This window comes from Enoplosus armatus, chromosome 12 (genome assembly GCF_043641665.1).
Source record: "Enoplosus armatus isolate fEnoArm2 chromosome 12, fEnoArm2.hap1, whole genome shotgun sequence".
NCBI classification, from domain to species: domain Eukaryota; kingdom Metazoa; phylum Chordata; class Actinopteri; order Centrarchiformes; family Enoplosidae; genus Enoplosus; species Enoplosus armatus.
In genome coordinates, this window is record NC_092191.1 from 17,439,702 (window position 1) to 17,462,689 (window position 22,988).

Sequence of the window (22,988 nt, forward strand, 5' to 3'; positions counted from 1 at the left end):
CAGCTCTAATTTGATCATAAAACCATGTAAAACTACCACGTCCATCTGCAGCAAATTAAGTTATGTACACAGTATATGGAGTGGACATGAACTTATTACTTTGGTGTTAAATGCAAGGGGACAGAGTATTGGGTACAGCATTTTTAGGGGTGTTGTGCTTGTGAAAGGTTCTGTTTGACTGGCTTTCAATGCTTACCCCTTTTCCCTACTTCATCACAATCTGGCTAGCACCCTCACTGCTCTTTAAGTGTCTCAAAGATGATTTGCAAGGCGACTGAAGCAAGCCATCTGTCCGCCTTGTAAAATAATCAAGTCCATCTACCTCCCTCAATAGCATGTATCATTGAGTCTTACTTCCCATTCATTTGACATCTGCTTCCCCCCCACAAAAAAAGCCTTTTCACAGGGAAGTTTGTATTTCTGCTTGTGTTGTATTCTTCCAAGAAATGTCGCTGTGTCACTGGAAGAGCGCGACTCACCTGCCACCCCTCCCCACCTTTACCCTGTAGTTTGTTTTTCAGTGCCAAATGTAGAAGGGAATCATGATGCAAATATATACTGTGTATGTGTGTAAGCACGTGGTCCCATCGACACATAATCCAAGCCCACCTGCTTCAGTTGGCCTGTTGTTGTGGGGGAGATCATCACTAATATGCATAATGTAGTTGTTCCTCTTATAGACAATCCTACAGCATTCAGAGACTCTCCTCATGACCTGCTTATTCACAGCGCGGTGAAAACCCAGGGAGGTGTGGACGTGTGTTTTTGTGCAACTATGAGAAAAGCTACACCTGAGCAGATGTTATAAATGCATAAGGGCTGTTATTAGATGACACACTCGCCGCGCAGCAAAATGACTTGGAATAGCTCAAATTGGGGACGTTTATTCAGGTTGTGTGTTTTTATTTTATTAATACTAACTACAAATTTTAGAACAAAACTTTGAAAACACGAGTGATGGTGGTCTTTTTTAACCTTTTATCTCCATCTTTAGTTAAAAGTTAAGACTAATGATATTCTGTGTTTTTGACTTGTCTACAAATCTCATAAAGACCAAAACTTAGCATGTGTTAGTCCGTCTTTCAACTCTTCCCCATCCTGTCTGTGGCTCTCAGTTCCAAAGCCCATTTGTTCCTACTGGACAGTACCGACATCCGGTTCATTCATTTCCTAAAACAGCTGGGCATTGTTACTCTAACAGGAGTACATACAGCACACATCAGGCTACAGGATACACAGACAATACTTGTTGGATCAATTCATTGTTGGTTTTGGTCTTTTTATGGGATTTGTTAACAACAAGAAAAATACAGAATATCCCCAGACTTATCCTTTGAATCTTATGAATAATAATAAGTAATGCAGCATGACATTGAAATGAATGACTTGGTGAGGATGAATATACAGGCAAAAGAGTTTTATTTATTCTGCCTATTTATTTAGATGTGAATAGGAACTGTGTTACCACACACTTGTGGGCTGCATCAATGCTTTTCAGTCCTGGTCTTTGGGACCCGATCAGTCAGTCCCGGATTAGCTGGTTAGAATGAAACCCTGCAGGGCTCTGGGTCCCGAACATCAGGATTGGACAACACTGACCTACATCGTAAATGTTTACAAATCTGTGTATTTCATGTAAAGCAGTGTAAAACAATCTTAAATGCAGGTTGAAGTCACCAGATTACTGCACTAAAGCCAATCGCGGCGTGCCGGGCCTTACAGAGAGCAGACATGTTGATGCTGCTCTTTGCCTGAGGAGAGTTCCAGAGTTTGAGACGTTCGCCTGCCCAAACCAAGTGTGAGTTTTCTTTACAGACCGGCGGTGCCAATGTGACGCAGTCTTATGCCCTCTACACTGCACATGCTCATGGACATAGGACACACTTGATATTCCTCAGTAGCCCAGATACTTGGACTATACAACAGCTAATGCAGTGGAACCACAGGGAAGCTAATTGTGTGTTCACAAAAAAAAAAAAAAAAAAACAAACACTGGTGAACAAATCAAACTGTTTATGTGACACCAAATGGCCGTCGGCAAAACTGATGAATTTGTTTATTTCTCTTTTTTTTCTAATGTGTGGTGTGGAAGTCATTTTTATTTGAAGATTATGGGTGATGGGGTTTTCAGTCAAGGACTCTTCAGGAAATTGAAGTAAATATTAAGGAAATGACAATGTAGACACTATGGTCAAAAATAAAATACCTGCACAACAAAATTCTTCAGTGATGGTCACTCACTCACCTCCACTAAGGCAATGCTAATGACAAGAGTTTGTCTAAATATATTGGCATTACATTTTGAAGCAGTTTGTGAGGCTCCTATAATATTTCTCATGTGACTTGTGAGGAGGCTTTCGCAAGTAGTTGATCAAACAGAATTTGCCAACCCAGAAAAAAAAAAAACTCAAGTGCATCATTAAATTGTAGTGCACACTCATGATAACGTTGTTCAGAGTGAGCAGTAATTATTTGCCAAGCAGAAATATGTGACCGGACTGATTTCATACCAAGAAGTCTCTTCTGTCTTTAGGGCTTACAGTACAGATGGCTGAATAATTCATAAACAACAAAGAATGAACAGATCAAAGTATGGAGTGTATTTGGAATAATTTTACAACTGTGCAGGCTCCCGATGCTTACTCTTTTTATTTAATTTTATATTTTACACGTTTTTCAGAGTGGACTCTGTATCCATCATGGTTGGTCAGGACTTCCTGTGCAATATGCTTTATGACTGTATCAATAATAAATCTTGAGTTGTTTGACATTCGTATCCATTTTAAATGTGTTATCCGTTGAGCTTCTTTACACACTTTTCAGAGCTTGTTGAGCTTACGGATGATTTCTAAAGCTGTTGATCAAGACTGACCTGACTGCGTCAGTCAGTGTGGCTGTAATTTGCACTCTGATGCATCACAGTCAAGGTTGGAAAGGCAAAAATATACATATTTTGCCACATGTAGAATTTGTTGTTAAATCAGGCCTGCAAATTATTTTGTTTTCCTATTTTTGACCAGTCTTTAATTTACATTTTGCAAGCTGCACAACTGACACACAAATGTCTCTTTGCAAACGTAAAAGAAAGGTTGACTTTCAGGAGACGTGTACAGTCGCTTATATTTTGTGTAGTTGAATTTCATTTTGTTTAGTTTAATGTAGTTTAATAATAATGAATTTCTCCTGTCTCATCTGCAAGGAGAAAGTTGCTGTTAGGGTTAGGAAAAATGTGAAAGGTTGGCGAGGAGATCGAAAGATGACTTGCTCAGCTTCGGAGTGAATGAAGTTGAAATAGGCTGTGGGCAAAACAAAACACAGTTTCAGTTTGATAGCTCTGCTCTACACCATGCAGATAAGAAATAATAACAAGCCTTCGAGTAAATGAACTAAACTCACACAGTTGGACAACCAGATGCCTTCCTATTTCCACCTCTTGATCTATGGAGTGTGGTCTCCTCCTGGAGCTACTGTATGTGGCACCTAATAGTTTGCAGGTCTTTGAACCCTGCAGTAACCCAGTTTCTGCTTCCTGCTGAAATCCAGAGAGCTGAATCTACCCCAGCCGGCCTGTCTGATAGCCCTCATCGTCTACTTCAGTGGGTACTCTGAAGCCTTGGTGCCACACGACCACCCCCCCCACCACCACTGGCCGTCAGACTACCTAATGGGACACGTGCGACTGCTTTGGGGGGGTCCCATCATTAGAAAGTGTCTCACCCTGAACCCCAGCTCCAAATCTTTGCCTCTGCTGCCAGTAGCGGCCTGGCAGTTTGTTGCTGTCTGTCACCAGCCCCGTGCTATAAAGCCAGCGTTATCTGCAGTGTTAAGTGCAGGCCACAGACGAAGGGTCAGCTTAAAGTGAGGCAGCAGAGACACCCTGTCCCGCCTGGCCCCGCCGCACACAGGAAGCAGGGCTGCGCTGGGTCCCTCTGTCTGGCCCCGGAGCCTGCCTCGGCCAGCAACGCAGGCGCTAATGCAAGGAGACACTCAGCCAAATGACTCTCTTAATTTCCCTCCAGGACTCAGACGATCCCACTGGCCCTTGAGAATCAGACAGAGGATTTGTTCGGAGTGATTTGTTTTGTCTTGTCCCCCCCTATCCCTGTGCAATTCCCTCACTCAAGTTCTAGTTCTCTGCTCCCAGCGTTGTTGAGGCCACTAAAATTGGGGATTTGAGGAAAGAGGCATTAAAAGAGCCCTTAGAGGATAGAAGCCGCAGCTGCGTAACGTAAACTCACACAAAGATGATGGAAAAGAAAGCAACAAGTCTCCATTTCAGAACGTGGAGAAACAGGGAAACATTCGTTTGGCTCACAAAAGTAGCTCCTCTAGGATGAGTGGCAGCCTTTTGTAAAAATGCAAGCTTTCTAGTGCGCCATGGTCATGTTTTGTAATGCCCATAATCTACTCATCTGCTGAAGGAAGCAATTCCGTGTGTGTGGCCGAGCCTCTCAGCCTCAGTGCGTCATGTTTGCAGACCTGTAGCTTAATTCCCTTCCAACTGGGGTTTAATTGAGTGACTAATACACACGCAGTTAAAGCCCTTTGAAGATAAACTGCCATAGCTGACTGCCTCCGAAGTCTGTTCAGAAATTAAACAATGATGCATCGAGCTGGTTTTCTGCTGAGACCTGAATGATAATGACGTCACAGTTCAGACTCTGAAGCTGTGCTCAGGCTACGTTAAAAGTAACTCAGCTGTTATATTCTTGTGATATGCCTCTGTTCTTGCAAAGTTTCACCTTGCATGTCAGTGTTGTGTCGTGTTGTTCTTACTGGCTTAACTATTATATGTGTGTGTAGGGGAGACAGCAGGCCATGACTTTATTTAATGTGTTGCCTCTTGTGAGGAAGTGAGAGGTTATATATATATATATATATACTCCTTTCAGTTGAAAAGAGAAGAGGGCTAGCTCAAACCCAAACAAACCATGTTCACCAAATGTGCAAGCTCAGTCTGTGGCAAAGTTAAAGGTTAACACTTTTCTGCATTTGGTTTTCATGAGGTCAGAAGAAAAGAAAACAAATATTTGAAGGGAAATTGGTTGATTTTGCACTTGTTAGTATAATTTTTACACAAACGCAGAAGTGGTGGAACGTAAGTTTGCTCAAGTTCTTAAGTACAATTTTAGTATACCTGCACTTTACTTGGGTATCTCAATTTTATGCTACCAGATACTTTACTACATTTACTTTACAGCTTTAGTTACTAGTTACTTTTTAGATGAAGATTTTACATAGGATGAGTTCATAAAATACAGTGTATTTATTAGCAATATTAGTTAAAGATAACTAACATTGGGTGTGTAGGGCCTTGTAAACTACGTCATGTTACAGATGAGTTTTTAGCAGTTACACCAAAGACAGACTCCCCCTCTAAACTTCTCACATGATTTCATTTCATTTCAAATTATCCAGTATTTCACAAAAAAATGAAAGATTAGAGAAAAGTCCAAAACATGAAGACAGACTTGTGCATCAGAGCTTTGTTTTTTTCTTCTTTCCTCTCCCATTAATCATCTCATGACCCCTCGGATTTATCTTGCGACCCTTTGGAGGGGCCCGACCCCTGTGTTGGGAACCAGTGAAGTAAACTACCCACCTGTATATAAAGTAGATAAAACTAGCTCCACCTCTGCTGCTCACACACTGATGCGTCAGTGTTAATAATGTCATTTATTATGAATTTCTCTCAGCTCTCTGCTGCTGCTGCTGCAGCGAGAATGAGCAGAACTTAAAGTCCACATGTCGCCAACATGATGATGGCTCCTCAATGAACAGCAGCTCTGATGTGATCATCCGTGCTGCTGTCGATTGGCCACAAAGTCGCTATTTTCATCTTCTTTAGCTAACGCAACATTTGTACACCTGCAAACAGTTGTAATGATTCGCTCTTCCTCTGCGCTGATGACATCTCTCATCTGTGCCGCTTTAAATCGCCCAATCGGATCCTGCGTCCACTCTAACGGGTTATTTTTAGGACTCACTTCACTAAATATAACCCGCCTCGATCATTGTCATCGCGTCACAACAAGTAACATTATCCCATTTTGGGTTTTTTTTTTTTTCTTCCCCACCGGCTGAGCTGGATGAGAGGTGTCGGGTTTTAGGCTATAAAAGGAGGGACGGGCACTCAGGGGCTTGACACTCATCATCGGAGCCTGCAAAGGTAGGAGATGAAGAACTACTTCGGGGAACTCAAAGAGTGTTTGTTTGAAAGGAAAAGTAAACATTTGATTGACTCTGAGTCACTGTAGTCACGTCTCCTACAATAAACCAGTGTATGTTTTACCTCAGGTGGCCACATCCGCGTCAAAATGACTATTTGGTGCAACTCCTGCAAATGCCTCGTAAGTGCCCCGTGCACCCCTCATCATCGTCTGCCTGAGGATCACCACAGCTCCTTCTGCAGAAGGTTCAGGTCAGTGGCACTCTTCTTCCTCTCTGCTCCACGTCCTCTAGTGGTTGAATCAACACATGGCTGTTTAGGAAATGTGCTGCCTGCAGTGAACGCACCACAGGGAGCACTCCTGTCTGCAGCCTGGTGCTGTATGTGATACATACTAATACACGCCACAACGGTGCTGCTGGGAATTTAAAGTGTTATAATTGTGGTATAGCATTTATGTTGTATCCACAGACTTAAAGATCTTAGTCTATTTGTATCCTAAAACACATCCCAAACATAGACTATCAATTATAGAATTTGAATGGATCTTTATTGTTCAAATGCTGGGATACAAACTGATATAATTCTCCTTTTGTGGCACTTTTCTTTGTCCGTGTGACGTGGGGCGCCCCCCTCTCAGGGCACCCACTTTATAAGGCAATGAAGGGAGCAACAGAAGCCCAGCCCTCCCCTCTGAGTGTGACGCCCACGCTGAAGCCCTGGCAGCTATAAAAACCCCAGGCTCTCAGTGGATGGGCCCAGACAAATACTGATCACACAGACAAAGTCTATTGAGAGCCCTCATTTCTGCTGCAGACACGACAGCCTCTCATATCAGCAGTTTCCATAGGAACCCTTGATATTCAAAGTCCGCTTCAGCTCTTGGGGAGAGAGAGTCCAGGCTGAATGGTGAAAAAGAGGCTAGATCAGCTCAGGCCAATTACTGTGTTTGTCTTTATTTGATTTCTTTTTTTTTTCCACTCTTGCCACTTGGAAGAGGATGACTTCAGACAGGTTTTTTGAAGTGTGGCAGTAGACAAAAGTTTGGCTCTCCAGCTTTACTTTGCTTAGTTTTTGTCCAGCCTCTGACCTCAGTGAACATGGTCTCTCACAGATCCACAAAAGGAGCATCCAAAGCCCGGCGGGACCACATCAATCACGAGATCAGGAATATGCGCGCTCTGTTGCCCATTACCCAGGAGGACCAGGAGCGTCTCTCCTACCTGCACTCCATGGCCGCTATCTGCACCTACATCAGGAAGTCTGTCCTCCTCCAGGGTAAGTCCTCACACTTCAGTTACCGGCACCTTTTCTTTTTAATATCTCTGAGCGCATAATCTATATTCAGCCTGCGCCATTGTCAAACTAAATGGGACTAAGTCTGCAGTACCTCAGGGACTATATCAGAGATAGAAGCTGTGACAACCTGCTGAGATGCGCACAGTGTAACCAAGGCTGAACTCACTCTTTCCTCTCTAAGGATTCCCGGCTGGGGAGAGATCACACTGCTCTCTGCCATACGAGGCCTTCCTTCAAGCCCTGCACGGCTTCATCCTGGTCACCACCGCCCAGGGGAGGCTGGTCTATGTGTCCGAAAATGTAGCTGAATATCTCGGGCTTTCCATGGTGAGTCTGTCATTTGGACATCTTGTGGTGCTTTACTGTTTAGTTTACTGCACATCGGGGGCTTTAATCTGTTGTATCTAATTGTAAATCTATAACTTTTCCAGGTAGATGTGCTTCAGGGAGACTCTTTCTATGACATGGTGGAACGTTCTGACATTGATGTTGTTAAATCAAACCTGGACATTGAAAACAACTCAACAACATCATCAGGTTACTTTAAAGACTTTGATATCACTTTTAAATGGCTATGTGTAGCATTTTCAACTATGCATAATTACGTATAATTAAATACAACCATGGAGATTGGTAACCTCATGTTGCTGGTATTCTTAGTGCTATGCTTCCCAAAATGAAGGCCACATTTCCCCCAAACACTTGGCTCCTTGTGTATGTAATAAAGAAGCTGAAGAGGTTGCCAATCTTTGTAGAAAATGTTTGCAGGAAGTAGTACTTTTGTTTAAAAATTCAAATGGTACAATGCAGTCTAAAAATGCTACACAAAGTCCTTTCAAATCATAGTAAAGTTTCTCCTGTTCTTATGACTGAAAGACTAAACTGATTTATCTTTCTCCAGAGAGGAGCTTTATATGTTGTATGCAAACCTCCAAGGCCTTCAAGCTGCAGCACGGCAGCTGCTGCTCCATGATGGTCAGAGGGAGCTTCCGGTCTTTCCCTCAGCCTTGTCCGTCCCCCTCTTCAGCCTGTCCCACCAGCCAGCCTCTGTTCGTGGCCCTCTGTACCCCCACAGTCAACCGCCTGCCGAGCTCCCACTCCCTCTCCTGTCACAGCTTCAACAGCGTCCACGGACTCGATATGACCTTTACTCGGCTGTCAGACAGGTAAATTCATAGACCCCCCCCCCTTGAAGCAGATAGAATCAAAACGTTCTTTTACCGGTTACTGACAGACATTTCTTTGTTTTTCAGCGTTTTATATTGTTTGGGGTATTCAGCTGAAGAAATGGCTGGTCGATCGTGGTACAGTCTCGTCCACCCTGAGGATCTTTCTTTGAGTGCAGATTCTCATAGAAGTTTAAGTAAGTGTACAATCCATCCATTGACTTGAACTCTTTTGTGCAGATTTTGCAGGCTTACAGTGAACCGTTCAGGGATGGAACACAATAATAACCATGAATGTTTCTTCAATGTCCCCTCCAGTGCAGGCAGATGAGGGCTTCCAGGTCGAGATGGTGCTCAGACTCCAGTGCAAGGATCTGTCATGGAGCTGGGGCTACATTCAAGCTAGCAAGGAGCGTCAGGGCATGAGCTGCACAAACTTCATCATCAGGTATGACGAACTTCACTTTCCCAGCAGACCTGAGCTGATGTTTCAGTGTTTTTCAAGTTACAAGCCCTGACTTACTACTTTGTTTTGCTCTTGTAGTGAAACGGAGGCCAGATTTCTGCAGAAGAAAATCAGCAGTGATGCCTTCAAACCGTCATCTCTGGCAAATTCCTGCCATTTTGTAGCTCAACAGGCGGCCCACACTCAGAGCTACAACGGCAGTAAAAGCTTTAAAAGGCAGAGGACGTCTGACAGCCAAAGCGAGGAGCCGGATGCCAAAGCGAGGAGGGAGTCCGAGCAAGACATGTACTATGTGGCGTGCGCCTCCTCCCAAGGCCATAGCTCACCTGTACCCTTGGGTGACAGCCCCTCTCTCTTCACCCCTCCCTACAGCCCGGCCTCCTCCAGCTCTCCTCTGCAGCAGGAGGAGCTCAGCCATGACCTCCTGATGGATGTGCATGGATACACAGATCAGCTGCTGTCCTCCCCCGAGGGTTCTCCCTCCTATTACTCCTACCCAGAGGCAGGGCTCACCTGTCACCCATCACCCTCCGGCTCCCTCCCTGCAGCCGCCGAACAAACCTTTGACCAGGCAGCCTTCAGCGCGCTCAGCGCTCGCTCTCCACTCTCTTCCTCATCTCCGACCTATGATTTCCAAGCGTGTACATCCGATGTTCAATTAGTTCCAGACTGCCTGTCTGTGTCCGACATGTGTGAGAGCCCAGTGGACTGTGTTCTGCATCAAGATGACTTCAGCCTTTCCGAGCAGCCACAAGGGGGCAGCCTTGTCCAAATGCATCATGTTCCCCACCATGTGTTGCCCATGCATTCCAGTCTTCTTACCCCCAACCAATCTCCCACATCCACAGAGTCCAACCATTACAATGAGAGGGAACAGGCAGAGATCAGTATTCTGGCTCAGCAGATCTCCTCCCTGGCTAGTAGCTTCGCCATGTATCACACCCTGAAGCCTCTTCAAAATGTGGCCCAACCTCAAACCACTAACGCCCTGCCCTCTGCCTGTGACTGGCCCCATCACCCTCCTCCCCCCTCAGTCTTTCCTCCTAAGCGTGAGCTGGTCCTCGATGACGGTGTGTTCGACAGCATCCTGAAAGACCTGGACATGGTGGCACGGAAAAGCAGCGCGTCCGGCCCCGGTGTTGTGTCATACAGCTACCAGCAGGGCTTTTTGCACAGCAGGAGTGGGTGCCATCAGTTGGAGCAGGAGCCCCTCGGTCTCTCCCCGACCATCCCAGAGGACCCGCTGCCTGCAGAGCAGTTCACTGCCATGGATACCTTCAGTTTGCAGTTGGGACGCCATGACCGAAACACTGGGTTGCATCAACTCAACCACTACATGCAGAGAAACCTTCAGCAAGGTACACTTTACCAAACAATGCAGCCACTGATCTAATGATTTTCCTTTGATATACTTACTGTAGATTACAGATATAGAAGTTGCATTTCACTAATATTATGTTCTGTCTCCTTTCAGATGGACTTACTGAAGAAAACCTGTACTGAAATAAGTCTGTGACTTACTGTACTACCACTCGTATGACATATTGTCAGGGCAATCTTCCTCCACTGGATTCAAAGAAGAATGTGAGCAAAGACATTTCAAGGACATCTTTGCTAAGACTCTGTTACCCCAATTGACTAATTCCTGAATGTAGACAAGAATCTAAAGTAGACTGTGCGCTCTTCTTCAAGACTGCAGCTTCGTCTTCATTTCTCAACACTGCTGTCAACTGTGTTTTATGTTTTGCTGAAGTCTTATATTTTATGAAAAAGGTACTTTGTAAAAATTGTGTCCAATAACACTTACACACGGAAATGGAGGTATATTTTTCTTCTAATACTGAGTGACCACAGTTTACTATTGAGCACTTTATCAATGTCATTGCCACAAGAACTTTATATATGAGAAGGCTGATTTTAAAGGAATATTACCTGGATGAGCTTTAACACATAAATCATTCCTTGTAACAAAGAGCCATTTGTAAACATTTGGTTTTGGGTGCCTTGAAAACATGTAGGGAAGACACTTTGAGACAGTTTGCTAAGTTTGCTAAAAGATTATATTTCCATTCCTTATTTGTTCTCAGTGTCTCTTTTTTCTCAGTGTGCCATTAATGCTTTCATGCTGTTATGAATAAAGGAAACAGCATCAGTCAGTGTGAAATTGATGATTGTTACTTAAACACCTACCTCAATGGTACATCTAAATACATTCCAAGTCTGAATTTCTTCGATTAATTATATTCATTTTGAACATACTTACTCTCACTTAATAGTGTTTAAAATGTTTAGCTTTCCTTCAATGTGATTTTTTTTTCATGGTACTGGTACTGCACATGTCTGAATGTTCAATGTCATTGTTATTCCTGCAATTTGCTTCAAATGTTTGAAATGTAAATAAAATGATTGAAAAATGTATTGGGTCTTGTTGATATAATAATGACAGTATTCAATGTGTCTATCTGACCTTTACAGTAAACTTTTGCAGTGACTCATTAATACCTTTAAACACAATCAATACCACATCTAACTAACGTCTGATTTTTATGCCGTTAGTGCCAAGCTGGTAGGTATATCTGCCTGAATGAAAATTAGGCAGTGAGGTCAATTTTGAGAGGTGTTCCAAGCTACATTTTCTACCAAAATTAATCTTAAACCTGGATTCACTGATTTTTTTGACCACTTGGGGACCGTGCAAATAGTTGTGAACACTAACATATAGTATTATGAGGTTATTATGGCAAATAGCAAGTTGCCTATTTACATATCTGGCAGATACAGAGCAACAATAGCATTCATCTAATCCTCTTTAAGTTTGTCACTATGGGAGACATCTTTCAAATTACACTTGATAACTTGAGCTATTGTTAATATAAAAATATTGATTAGTGCAGCTTTAAAATACATCTTTTTGTGGGAACAGTTATTTATAACAAATGGGTGCTGCTGTGTATTTTTTATGTGCACTTTCTCTGTATCTGATCAGATTGCGGGCGGATAAACAGCTCCAGCACAACGTGTACTGAGATCTTTAGAGCTCCATTGATTTTTACATATTGTGGCTGGTCACTCCAATGAGAGCACATAAACTGTATACAGAGGAACCAATTACACTTTTGGAAAGATGTGCAGAGTAAATGAATGAATAAATGAATAGTTAGACAAAGAATTGACTGGACACTGAGGTGACTGATGGATCACCGCGGTTAGACACAGAGATGTAGCTCCAGAGAAGCACTCGGCCCATGTACATCAATGTGGAACAAAACGCTCACAGGGGGCACTACAGCTATGCTGCTGATGCAGTGTGTGCAATGCAGAGCCCCCATGTTGTCAAGTTAAAACAACCACTAGATGGAGCGATAGCTCCAACAGCCTCCCAGTAACACAGATATCTGCATGCCATTAGTGTTGTATTACTTAAAGAAGCTTGAAATAAAGTGGAGGAGGAGGGTGTGCATGTGTGTGTGTGTGTGTGTGTGTGTGTGTGCGGCGATGAGAGCTCAAAAGGACATCATTCTGTCCGTTCATGAGCAAACAGTCCAGATGCCTATTCGTATCCACGGAGATCTAATTAAGAGTGATGTCTGTTGAAGGGTACAATGGCAAATAAAGTTCCTAACAAGTCCCCACATCTGCTGTGCTCCAGTCTTTCTGCATCCCTCAGCGTTACCTGGAACAATAATGATTTCCCTGCGGCGCGGTGACACCAAGTCCGTGGCGTCGGGGCGTTTGTCCACACCAAGGAGACAGCAAGAATTCACCTTTTCACTTCACCGACACACACAGTGAACACTCCCATGTCTCCACAGATTACAGAGCCCAACAGCAAAGAGAGTTGGGCACTTTTCTGTCGCCGTGGTTACATGATTATAATTAGATCAGGCAGGGCTGTGTGTTGAAGTGTTGTTGTTTTTCACTTAGAAATCAATACAAATACAAACAGTATTATTAGTGGTGTACTAGATATTAAGGCGAAGGAAACACAGGCTTACAAACAAAGGAAGATACAAACATGTATGTATAGAGATGTATAAGAGTGGGAACACACACACACACACACACACACTTTATCTGTCTCTATAACTTGGGTTAATGTATCACTTAATTATACAGGCGGCCCTCCTGTGTCCCTGATATTAAATTAAGAGGATGTGAGATTAAATTAACAGAATCTGTGCCTCACAGGAGTGTTGAAGTACTGTAGGAGTCTGCCAGTGGAAGTGAATGATGAAATGCATTCGGATGATGCTATGATTCATATCTGGGATCTGAGAGCGGCATCGGGGCTGAAGATGATACCACACAGTAGCACTGACAAAAGAGAAACACAGGCAAAGCTGTCATCTGCCCTACTTCAGTGGCTTCTAAAGTGCTTTCTCAGGTGGATGGCTGGAGGGCGGATGCTGAGGGAAAAGCGCATCAGTGCAGTTAAACAGAGCAGCTCATGGATGAGATTCTTTTCAAAGCCATGCCTCCCACAAGCAGCCAGGTTTTCATATACTGCCTCACCGGTGGCTTCTCACAAATGATTACCTCATTTACTTGCAAAAGAAAAACTCTCCAAATTGAAACTCTCACTGATTTCACACAACAGGGCCTCAGGTGGCGCTGCCGTGTCTTCGTTTATTTACCAGCTTTATGCTTTTATTGTCACTGCAACCAGGCTGGAGGGCTCCATTGAAAGCTTATCTCGGGGTATACATTTATTTTGAAATAGATGATGTGGAAAGCCATCCAGCTACGAATGTGATTTGTCTGTTTTGCTCGTGGGATTGTTTGGCAGACAGGAGCCGGTGACACAGACGATAGCCGCCAAGGTCACGGAAAGGTGTCGCACACTGTCGCGAGGGAGACCCGAGCTGTTATTGCATGTTAACCTGAACCTGCCTTTTCATTCTCCCCGCTCCGTGAGGAGATCCTGCTCAGTGTGTAATTCATTTTCTCTCTGTCTCAACGTACAAAGCAGCCCGCCATTGTTTTGGCTGCATCACATTTCCATGTCTATAACGTTATTGTCCCACTTTTCAAAGGAGGCACATCACCTGACTGGTGTCGGTTCAGTCGGCACACACTGACACTGTAATTGGGTTAAACAAAAGGACCCAAAATAGACTGCAGCCTGTTCCTTCAGGACCCCTCCTGCTCCTCCTGTTGCCATGCCTGAAACCACAGCTCTGATTCAACACTGGATCCCAGTCATGCAGAGTCAACACATCCTGTTGATATTCACGAGAGAAAGGCCAGCCAACCAGGGACAAGAACGCAAACGGCAGCCTAACAGCGGACCTTACTTGCATATGAATGTCTGATTTGTTTTCTGCTGTTCTCTCTAAGGGAGGAGTTTGCTGCTTAAGGCAAAGCACCTGTCCGCAGAAGAGACATAAGCATCCCATTGTAGCAAGGTTTGATAAACATGTTATCTATTATTGATGGAAATTCTTATGTATTGAAAAAAAACATTTTTCATACAAGAATTTCCATTAGGGGCTTTAGAGTACGTGCCTGGATGTAGCATTGTGCTTTACAGCAATCCCAAACAGATTTTCATGGGTTTACACTCTAAGTTGTTTTTTTCTGCAGAAGCAATACTACTGGTTTTAGGGAGAGAAAGTCTCTCAATATACTGTGTATTTACCCTCCATATGCTCGACCTCCAGCATTCAGAAAATCAATGCTCTGTGCTAGAATTCCAATACACAGCAGCACATAGGTGGGTCTCTGTAAGATACAGTTTGATTTTTCAAGCGCTGCTGTCGTTCCTGTAGTAATGTGGATATTTAAAGTCATTGATGAAAATGGCAGTGATTGCTGGAGATTACCAGCATGTGGGTGTACAGCCAGAAGTGCATCCCATATATTGAACATATACAGGGAAGTGCATCATAAACATGTTTATCTCACCACTTCTGCAGAATCTCGGGGGCCATCAGAAATAAACATGTTATCGTGGGCTCAGAGAGGCTTGAAAGTGATTAGAAAGCGCTTCATTAAGTGAGATGCAGTTATGACTTATTAAGAATTCATCAATCAATAGAATCAAATAAAAAGGATTTATAAATGACAAAATAATTGATGCATAGCTAAATTGGAAATTAGTATTAATACCTAATTAAATGGTGGAATTTGTAAATCAATTTGATGACCCAGTTTTTAATGGGGAAATAAACAGCTGACTTTAAAGTGCATGTAAATTTACAAAACAAGGGAATTACCAATTTGTTCCCTTTACCATTCGCTAAGCCCCTCTTCCCTCACTCACTGTTGCTCCATGTCTGTCAAGCTCTACGTTCTCACATGTGGCACATGTGCAGTTTACAATAATAACAGGGGCAGATTTGTGGTGGCATCAGCCATCTTTTATGGAGTGGTCTGCATCTCAGCTGCTGGACAGACTGATTAAGATGGCTAGCTCCGTTCTGGGATGCCCCCTGGACTCAGTGGAAGTGGTGGGAGAAAGGCGAATGATGGCTAAGCTATCATCCCTGAGGGAGAACATGTCCCTCCCCATGCAGGACACTCTGGCAGCACTGGGCAGCTCCCTCAGTGACAGGCTGCTTCACCCGCGGTGTGTGAAGGAGAGATACCGCAGGTCTTTCCTCCCGGCTGCTGTCAGGCTCCACTATCAGCACTGCTCCCAGTAGAGCACGCACACTGGAATGGACGATCCACATATTTCTGAATGTATAACGAGTGGTGCAATATCTACATCTCTCTATGTGCAATACAGTATAATTCCTTTACCTTTCTTTTTTTTCGTTCTGTGAATTTGTAAATTTGTAAATTTGTAAATTATAGTTTTAGTAGCTTTTTTGTAATGGTCTTTATTGTTTTTATTTATTATATCTAGATTTTACACTTTTGTGTCTGCAATTGCACTATCCTGTATGCTGCTGTTACAATGCAAATTTCCCCGCTGAGGGATTAATAAAGGATGATTTTATCTATCACTCAGTATGTTTAATTCGGAAACAATTGGTCCTTGGTGACAGAGAAAGGCTCCTCATTTCTAGAAGGCAGGCGTACATTTTTGACAGTTGAAATGATGACTGTCGTTAGCAGATTTGATCAGCTGCAGCTAGCTAGCTAGATTTTAATGTCCAGCTGACTTATTATTAATTATTATTACAATTATTATCATTACAGTTTTGCCAATTTTGGGACGTAGTGGGTCACATTTCTTCACGGTATGTAAGTCGATGTTGTAACATTTCATATGAATGTTGTCTCTTTTCATAGGCTTGGCGTTTTAGGAGTCATTGTTATTGGACTTAATCTGGCTCGACAGGCGGGAGTGTAAACTTATTTTGCCTTTTTTTTCTTCTTCTGTGACTTTTGTGCGTGTGGGGGTGGTGAGTGATTGGACGGTTCTTTAAAATTCATCCCAAATCATCAGGCCCTTTCAAGGCTCGGTTAGCTTAGCTCTCATTGATAATTCGGACGATGCAACTCACTCAAAGGGCACACGGCCTCAGCTCATGCATACCGTAATACGATATTCAAGTCAAAATGTTTCACTCCATTCTTTTTATTTTAAAAGGAATTCTTAAGCGTTATTGTTCAAACCCTCATTACCAAAGATCCCTCTTAATCTTCTTTCTCTTGGCTCTCGTTTGATCTGCACATTCAGATGAATCTTTGAGTGTTGCTGGAGTCTCAGTCAAGTAAAGAAGATTTCAGTTGCATTTCTGAATAATACATTCTCCACTGGATACTTTCTGGGGATTAACATACGTGTTGTGTAGATATTAATATTTCTGAATAATGTCATACTGTGGATGAAGTGGAATGACAGTTAACACAGCAGGAGCAGACGTCTTTCCACTACAGAGGGATCTTCTCCGTCTGAGGTACTTCAAACCAACCATGAGGAAAACTTTGGGTAACGCTGGGGACAAGACAAAACTCTTGTGGTGTCACAGCTCCAGAAAGTATACTCAGCCCGGCGGGGGTCAGTGTGTGGGTGATCTGAGACGCTGTTTGAAGGATGAAGAAATAAAACGAACGACGTGGGGTAGATAACAGCAAGAGAGCATCCCTGCACACCTCAATGACACTCTTTCATTTTTTTTGTTATCAAAACCTTTGTATATGCACAGCAGAGCAACATGTAAAACAGCTCTCCAATACTACATGCCTTCATTTCTTATCTTTAAGGGATTTCAACTTTGTTTTTTTGTTTGTGTGAAAAGTGCATGTTGGGTGGAGGTGGATGAGAGACTCTAAGTGCCCTTGTAAATGTGTGAAAAGTGTTCCAGATAAAAAGATCAGTGTACAACAAGATTTATTCTTGATGAGGTACTTCATCTTTATGTTGCAGTCACAAGTCTTCCTGCGATCAAGCACAAAGAATATTCCCATGGAAACGGTACAGTGCACAGACCACTATAGGTAATGGTAAATAGACTGAGCCTCAGCTACCTGGATAATATTGCCATATACCAGCTTGATTTGTGGCGTTCCAAACAGGATATGTTTTTATTAAACAAACTACTACTGAATAATGTAAATACAGATGTGCATGTGGGTGAGCTGAATATATTCTACATAATACAATGCAGAAACTGGCAGACTACCAAGAATAAAAGAGAAAATGACTTCCCTGATTGTTCTTGCACAATCAAGGTCATACCTTGACTTTTCATTAGCATGGAATTGGTATGAATTATATGGAACAATCTTAATAAAATGCACAGTGCTGAGAGGTTTCTTTCACAGTAAAATATCCTTGATGCAGGGACATTTCCTCTGATTTGTGAAGCCTGTCTTGCTTTCTGTTTATTGGCACCTTTCATCCATCTTATACCGTAACTCAATCACGTTACATGTAGAGCCCGTTTTTAAAGACAAGAGGAGACAAGACCTATCCATTTAGCTGATCACTATTTAGCTCATTCCAGCCCCCACTAATGATGATAATTGCCGACAGTGCCGCCCGGGTGACAATTTGGCACTACCCGCTCATTAATCTATTCATTTTACACTCAGATTAATGTGCTGACTGTGATCCTGGTGACCTCTGGTCTGCAGGGACCTCAGTCACGTGCTCAGGTCACCTCCTCCTACAGACTGTACAGCTGGAGCAACTGTACAAGAATCTAGGCTATGTGGGAAAAAATAGAATGACTGATAATGTAGCTCGGGCTGACTGCCAAGTGGAAAATAAAGATGTAATTAGAAAGTAAAATGAACATAGATTTGCTACTGTACACATATTTTATCGTGCATTCCCACAGCACACGCAGCCACATTTACAGTACTCACACACACACAGAAAAAATGGCTTTGTGCTCCAACAAACAAAAATCAATAACGATTTCACACAACTAATCAAACATGATCTCTTTGGATTTTGGACAGAAAAGCAGTTGATTCGAAATGAATATACCCTATTCAGCGTTAAAGCAGTCACTTTGTCCTCTCAGCAAGCCCAGTTTATTGAATAGATCTGAGATCCTCAAGGGTACCTTAACATACTCATAGAGCCGGAGCCAGAAAAACAGAGCCTATAACATTTTCTTTCCACTGCCCTCGCTTCCTGACTTCTCTGTGAGCCACTGTGCATAGTGCTGCCACATGACACTCGCCTGTTTTCTTTCTCTAATCCGTGGTTTATGACTCGGGCTGCACAGGTTCGGGTGTCTAATGGGACTTCTGATGATGAACGCTGAGGCATTGACACAAGGATGATTTATAGTACAGTAGTCACTGGAGGTGTGCTCGGGCTGTGCCACCCAGGGAGATGCCTTCCATCACATCTCATTTGCATTCACTCGATTTCTGTGCCGACGATGACTCACACCACTAATGAGGCACCCACAGGACAGGGGAGTGTTCAGCTCACAGTTACACTCGTGTTTCATCCTTTGCTGCAAACATGTGCGTAGCAAAGGATGAATAGGTACAATAACTTTCAATGTGACAATTAATCACACTTCCACTGCCATCAAAGTTCAGACTCCTGGTGGCTGTAAAAGGTGTAATAGTGTGTTAAGTGCATTATATTTACACAAAACCTACAAAGGCCAATTCCAGTAGCAAAACTGCTGAATCTGAACGTACCCATATTTCGTTGGGTACATTTACATTACATTTGTTGATTTGGCAGAAGTTTTTGTCCAAAGGCTTGTACAAATGATGTGAAGACTAAACAACCAGTGCGCAAAACGCACCAGGTGCTGAGTCCAAAAGTGTAATTGTGATTTCTGCCTCCCAAGGACTCGCAACACTGTAGACAGTCCCTTTAAAATTTCCATTTTATTACATTAGAAAAAGTATTTCTCAATGTGATGAAAAAGAAATTCTACGTGAATGAACATTTTTGCATTTATCTAGTTGTCAATCTGCATACCTGAATCACCTGACATGAGTGGATTTGGTTGCATTTATGTGTACATTCTTCTAATGACATCTGGTCCATAAATGTATGTAATGCTAATGTGCAGGTAGATGACTCCGACGCTCAAGTCAGTTGGATGGATTTTTTTTTATTTTGGGAAAGCAGTTTATCCGAAACATGCAGTAGAGAATCAAAATACTGTAAAGTCTGAGGTAAGTTCAGTGGACATGACAGACTGAGAGATGAACACATTAAAATGCAATATTGTTCCCACATCAGTGGTGGAGAAATTGAACTTTTTAATTTTTTCTGCATTAAGTTTTGTATTTTATACACCCAACAGTAAGACATGCACCCTCCATTGTCTTTGTGTGAATGTTATTTATATATATATATATATATATATATATATATATATATATGTTTTGAGGCATGTGCAGTGTACTTACTGTGAAGTCACACATAGTATTGTTGCAGTGATAATGATTTTTTTATACAACAAAATAAAAGATATAACAGGATACTATGACTTGCAGTCAATAAAAGGCCATTTTATTACTTGAATACAATACAATTGTATTAAAAATCCTTCATGTACATTTATAAATCTTGTTTTCAGTTGTGTATCATGCAACACACATTTGTCAATACTACCAGGACTACTTTCCTCCCATAGTCGTGAAAGTGAAACAGAGAAGCAGCTTGAGTTTTAATCATTCAAACCTCTACCGGGAACTCTTTTCCCCCTTCGTTCTTTCTTTCTGCCTAATAAATCCTGCCCTAATAATAAAGCAGCTCACTGCTATGAAAAAACCTTTGTGGAGTCAAAATGAGTGTGTAAATTGAAATTTACGAGTTTAATAACAATGCACGGCGTCATTTGAATAATTTCCTTCTCATATCCTCTTTAGTCATTCTTCACAGGGGAAATAATAGTTCTGTGGGTTTCTCTCTCAACAATAAACACCAGAGGCAAGAACACATTTGAAATCTTTTCTGCATAAATGAAATATTGATCCATTTTCTTAATTATATGTGTTAGTTAATGAAGTAATAAATCAATAAGTGCTTAGAAGTATTTCAGTTTGAACATGTTCATGCAATCACACAACTCCAATATAAAATGTCTTCCTCAAGGCTTCCATGTTTCATCAAAAACAGCATCATTATTAGTATGTCCGGCACGACCGTCCCAACATGTTGTGAACGCAGCTCATTGTACTGTACATGGGCTCCTAATTCAGACATCACATACTGTATCTAAACTGGGCTGTGCTCTCCTGCAGTGTGTGGCCTTTCAGTCACAGTGCCTTTACTGGAGGAGAGCAGGCTGTGACGGACAGCTTTAGTGGGTGGTAAGGATGTGTGTTCCCCCGGAGCAAGAAGTGCAGCAGTCCTCGCTGCTCTGGGTCTTTTCCTCTCCTATCGATCAGACGCAGTTTGACCATGTCTGTCCATATGAAAGGTCACTTTTTATGTCTCCAGTGTCACCATGGACAGACACCAGCGGCCGCTTACATATATAAAAACCCGTGGGGAGGCGTGTAATGCTCTGGATGTTCAGTTACAGAACTTTATGGGCCACCTCACTGAGAGGAAGGACTTTGAATCGCCTCACATATCCCCGCCAACAGTGACTTATAAAAAGGGAATGGCTCCATTGAGGAAGGAAATACAGAGTTCACTTTATCCCTGCTTTGTACTAAAGTTGATAAAATTACTCTGTCCCCTTCACTTGGCAGCAAGAATCAAGTATTAATTACAGTTAATCAAACTTTTCAGATTATGGAAAGGGTCAAACATTGGACGAGTGCACTGTAAGTGCTTCATTCAAGGCATGTTGGTGCGTTTAAAGTGCTGAGCGGTCTTTTGCTGAGGTTGAAATTTCAGAGTATTAGCAAGTTATTAACTTCCCCTAATAGGAAAATCCTGCTCTTGGAATGCAAACGAGGTGAGAGAGCAGTTAGGTGACAATGAGAGCATCGCTCAGCCACTCATGGGATAATAATGATGTGTTCATTCATGCGCAGGGTGAATCGGCCTCCGCGTCCTCAAGCACGGGTCTAACACGGACATGTCAGAAGTCCATCCAGAGTTTTCTTTAAGTGTCTAGTCATGAAATTGAATGCCACGGGTCATAAAGGATTGTTATTTATTGGAAAACCACCGGGGGATTCCCGTTTGTGGCTGTAATGTGAGGTTCTCTTGATGAGAATGGCCATTTAATGATCATTGCTGGCTCATCAGGGTTGGGTCATCTTTATTCATGTCTGTATTGATTTTACAGGGATGATTTTGTAATTGTGAAAACATGCAGCGTCAGGGGCATAAATCACTTTCCTCCACACAAAAGATGGCAACTTGACCATTATGGTTCTATTGGGTGTTTGGTCTTCATGGTTCTCCTTATAATATTTTATACTAAAATAAACAAGACTTCATTTCAAGAGGAATTTTATTTCTCTATATATTTGTGTGAATTATATGGCTGGATAAATACAGTATATTATTCTAGATAGATGATGATGAATTTCCTGAATTAACTAAAACAATTCGGTGTATTTAGTCAGACTTGTTATCTACAGTACTACATGTCAAGTCTATGGCAGAAAGAGTTGTGACTATGTGAACAGCATGTGTGCAAATAAAGCCATGCTCATGACAAATGTGGAAGCACTGGATTAAAGCACGCTATGATCGTGTTATATTGAAAACAATCGGAGGGTCCATGACACTAAACTAAATCAATTAAGCAATTAAAGCTGCAACTGCAATCTCACCAAATTTGGCTGGCCGGCAGAGAAGAGCAGAAACAGTAATTAACCGGAGTGAAACACATTGTTCAGACCTGATGATGTGTCAATAAATGTCTCTTTTACATTCTGCATCAAATGTTTGGGAAATGAGGTGTGTGACAAGAACAAAGTGAGAGAGGTACAGACCAAACACACACACACAAACACACAGACATACAGTACAGATGGAAAGGGGGGGGGGGGCATCAATTAGCAGACATGTTCCACTCTGCGTGTCGCCGTGTTTTTGTAGCGCGCGGTGAAGTGCTCGCCATGCATCGGTTGGCCCCATTGCAAAACCTCTCAGAAATGCCATTAGAATCAGTGACCTTTCAAACAACAACCAGCATGCTCACACACAATCCTTTAAAGGCTCGGAAACTCATTCACAATACATCGGCCACATTGTATATGCTTGTTTTTCACCTTTCTTTTCCTGTCATTGCTGGGACTGTTTCTCTCATAATATATGAGCAATAATAAGACCCATTCAAACTGGTCAAGAACAGCACTGATTGGTAACTAATCAAGTCCGTCACTAATGGCATTTCATTTCCCTGTCTTCAAAGTTATGGAAAACATTGAATTAAGAATTTAAATTAAAAACCCAAGACACCATTGTTTTACCCATAACATCAAATGAAAAATTCCAGGAGTCTCATTCATTCACATTTTTTGTTTCAGCCTAAATTTATTAGATGACTGGAGGACGGAGATTCATCCTTGACCTTGGCGACACTGTGGTAAATATTCT

The 22,988-nt window shown here is 42.3% G+C and overlaps 1 protein-coding gene across 1 annotated transcript; it reads left to right on the forward strand.

The window, feature by feature from the left end:
* Positions 1-6,317: 6,317 nt before the first annotated feature.
* On the forward strand, positions 6,318-10,603 carry npas4l (neuronal PAS domain protein 4 like). The gene is made up of 9 exons (XM_070916611.1): positions 6,318-6,421; positions 7,284-7,447; positions 7,650-7,795; positions 7,900-8,005; positions 8,370-8,634; positions 8,722-8,831; positions 8,953-9,082; positions 9,179-10,458; positions 10,575-10,603. The coding sequence occupies exons 1-9, from the start codon at positions 6,318-6,320 to the stop codon at positions 10,601-10,603; spliced, it is 2,334 nt and encodes a 777-aa protein (XP_070772712.1).
* Positions 10,604-22,988: the final 12,385 nt, after the last annotated feature.

Excerpts from the sequence above, each read along its gene's own strand:
- npas4l (XM_070916611.1), top strand. The coding sequence starts at position 6,318 with ATGACTATTTGGTGCAACTCCTGCAAATGCCTCGTAAGTGCCCCGTGC. Across the intron at positions 8,006-8,369 it reads CAACTCAACAACATCATCAG|AGAGGAGCTTTATATGTTGT; the intron begins GTTACTTTAAAG and ends ATCTTTCTCCAG. Across the intron at positions 8,635-8,721 it reads TTTACTCGGCTGTCAGACAG|CGTTTTATATTGTTTGGGGT; the intron begins GTAAATTCATAG and ends TTTGTTTTTCAG.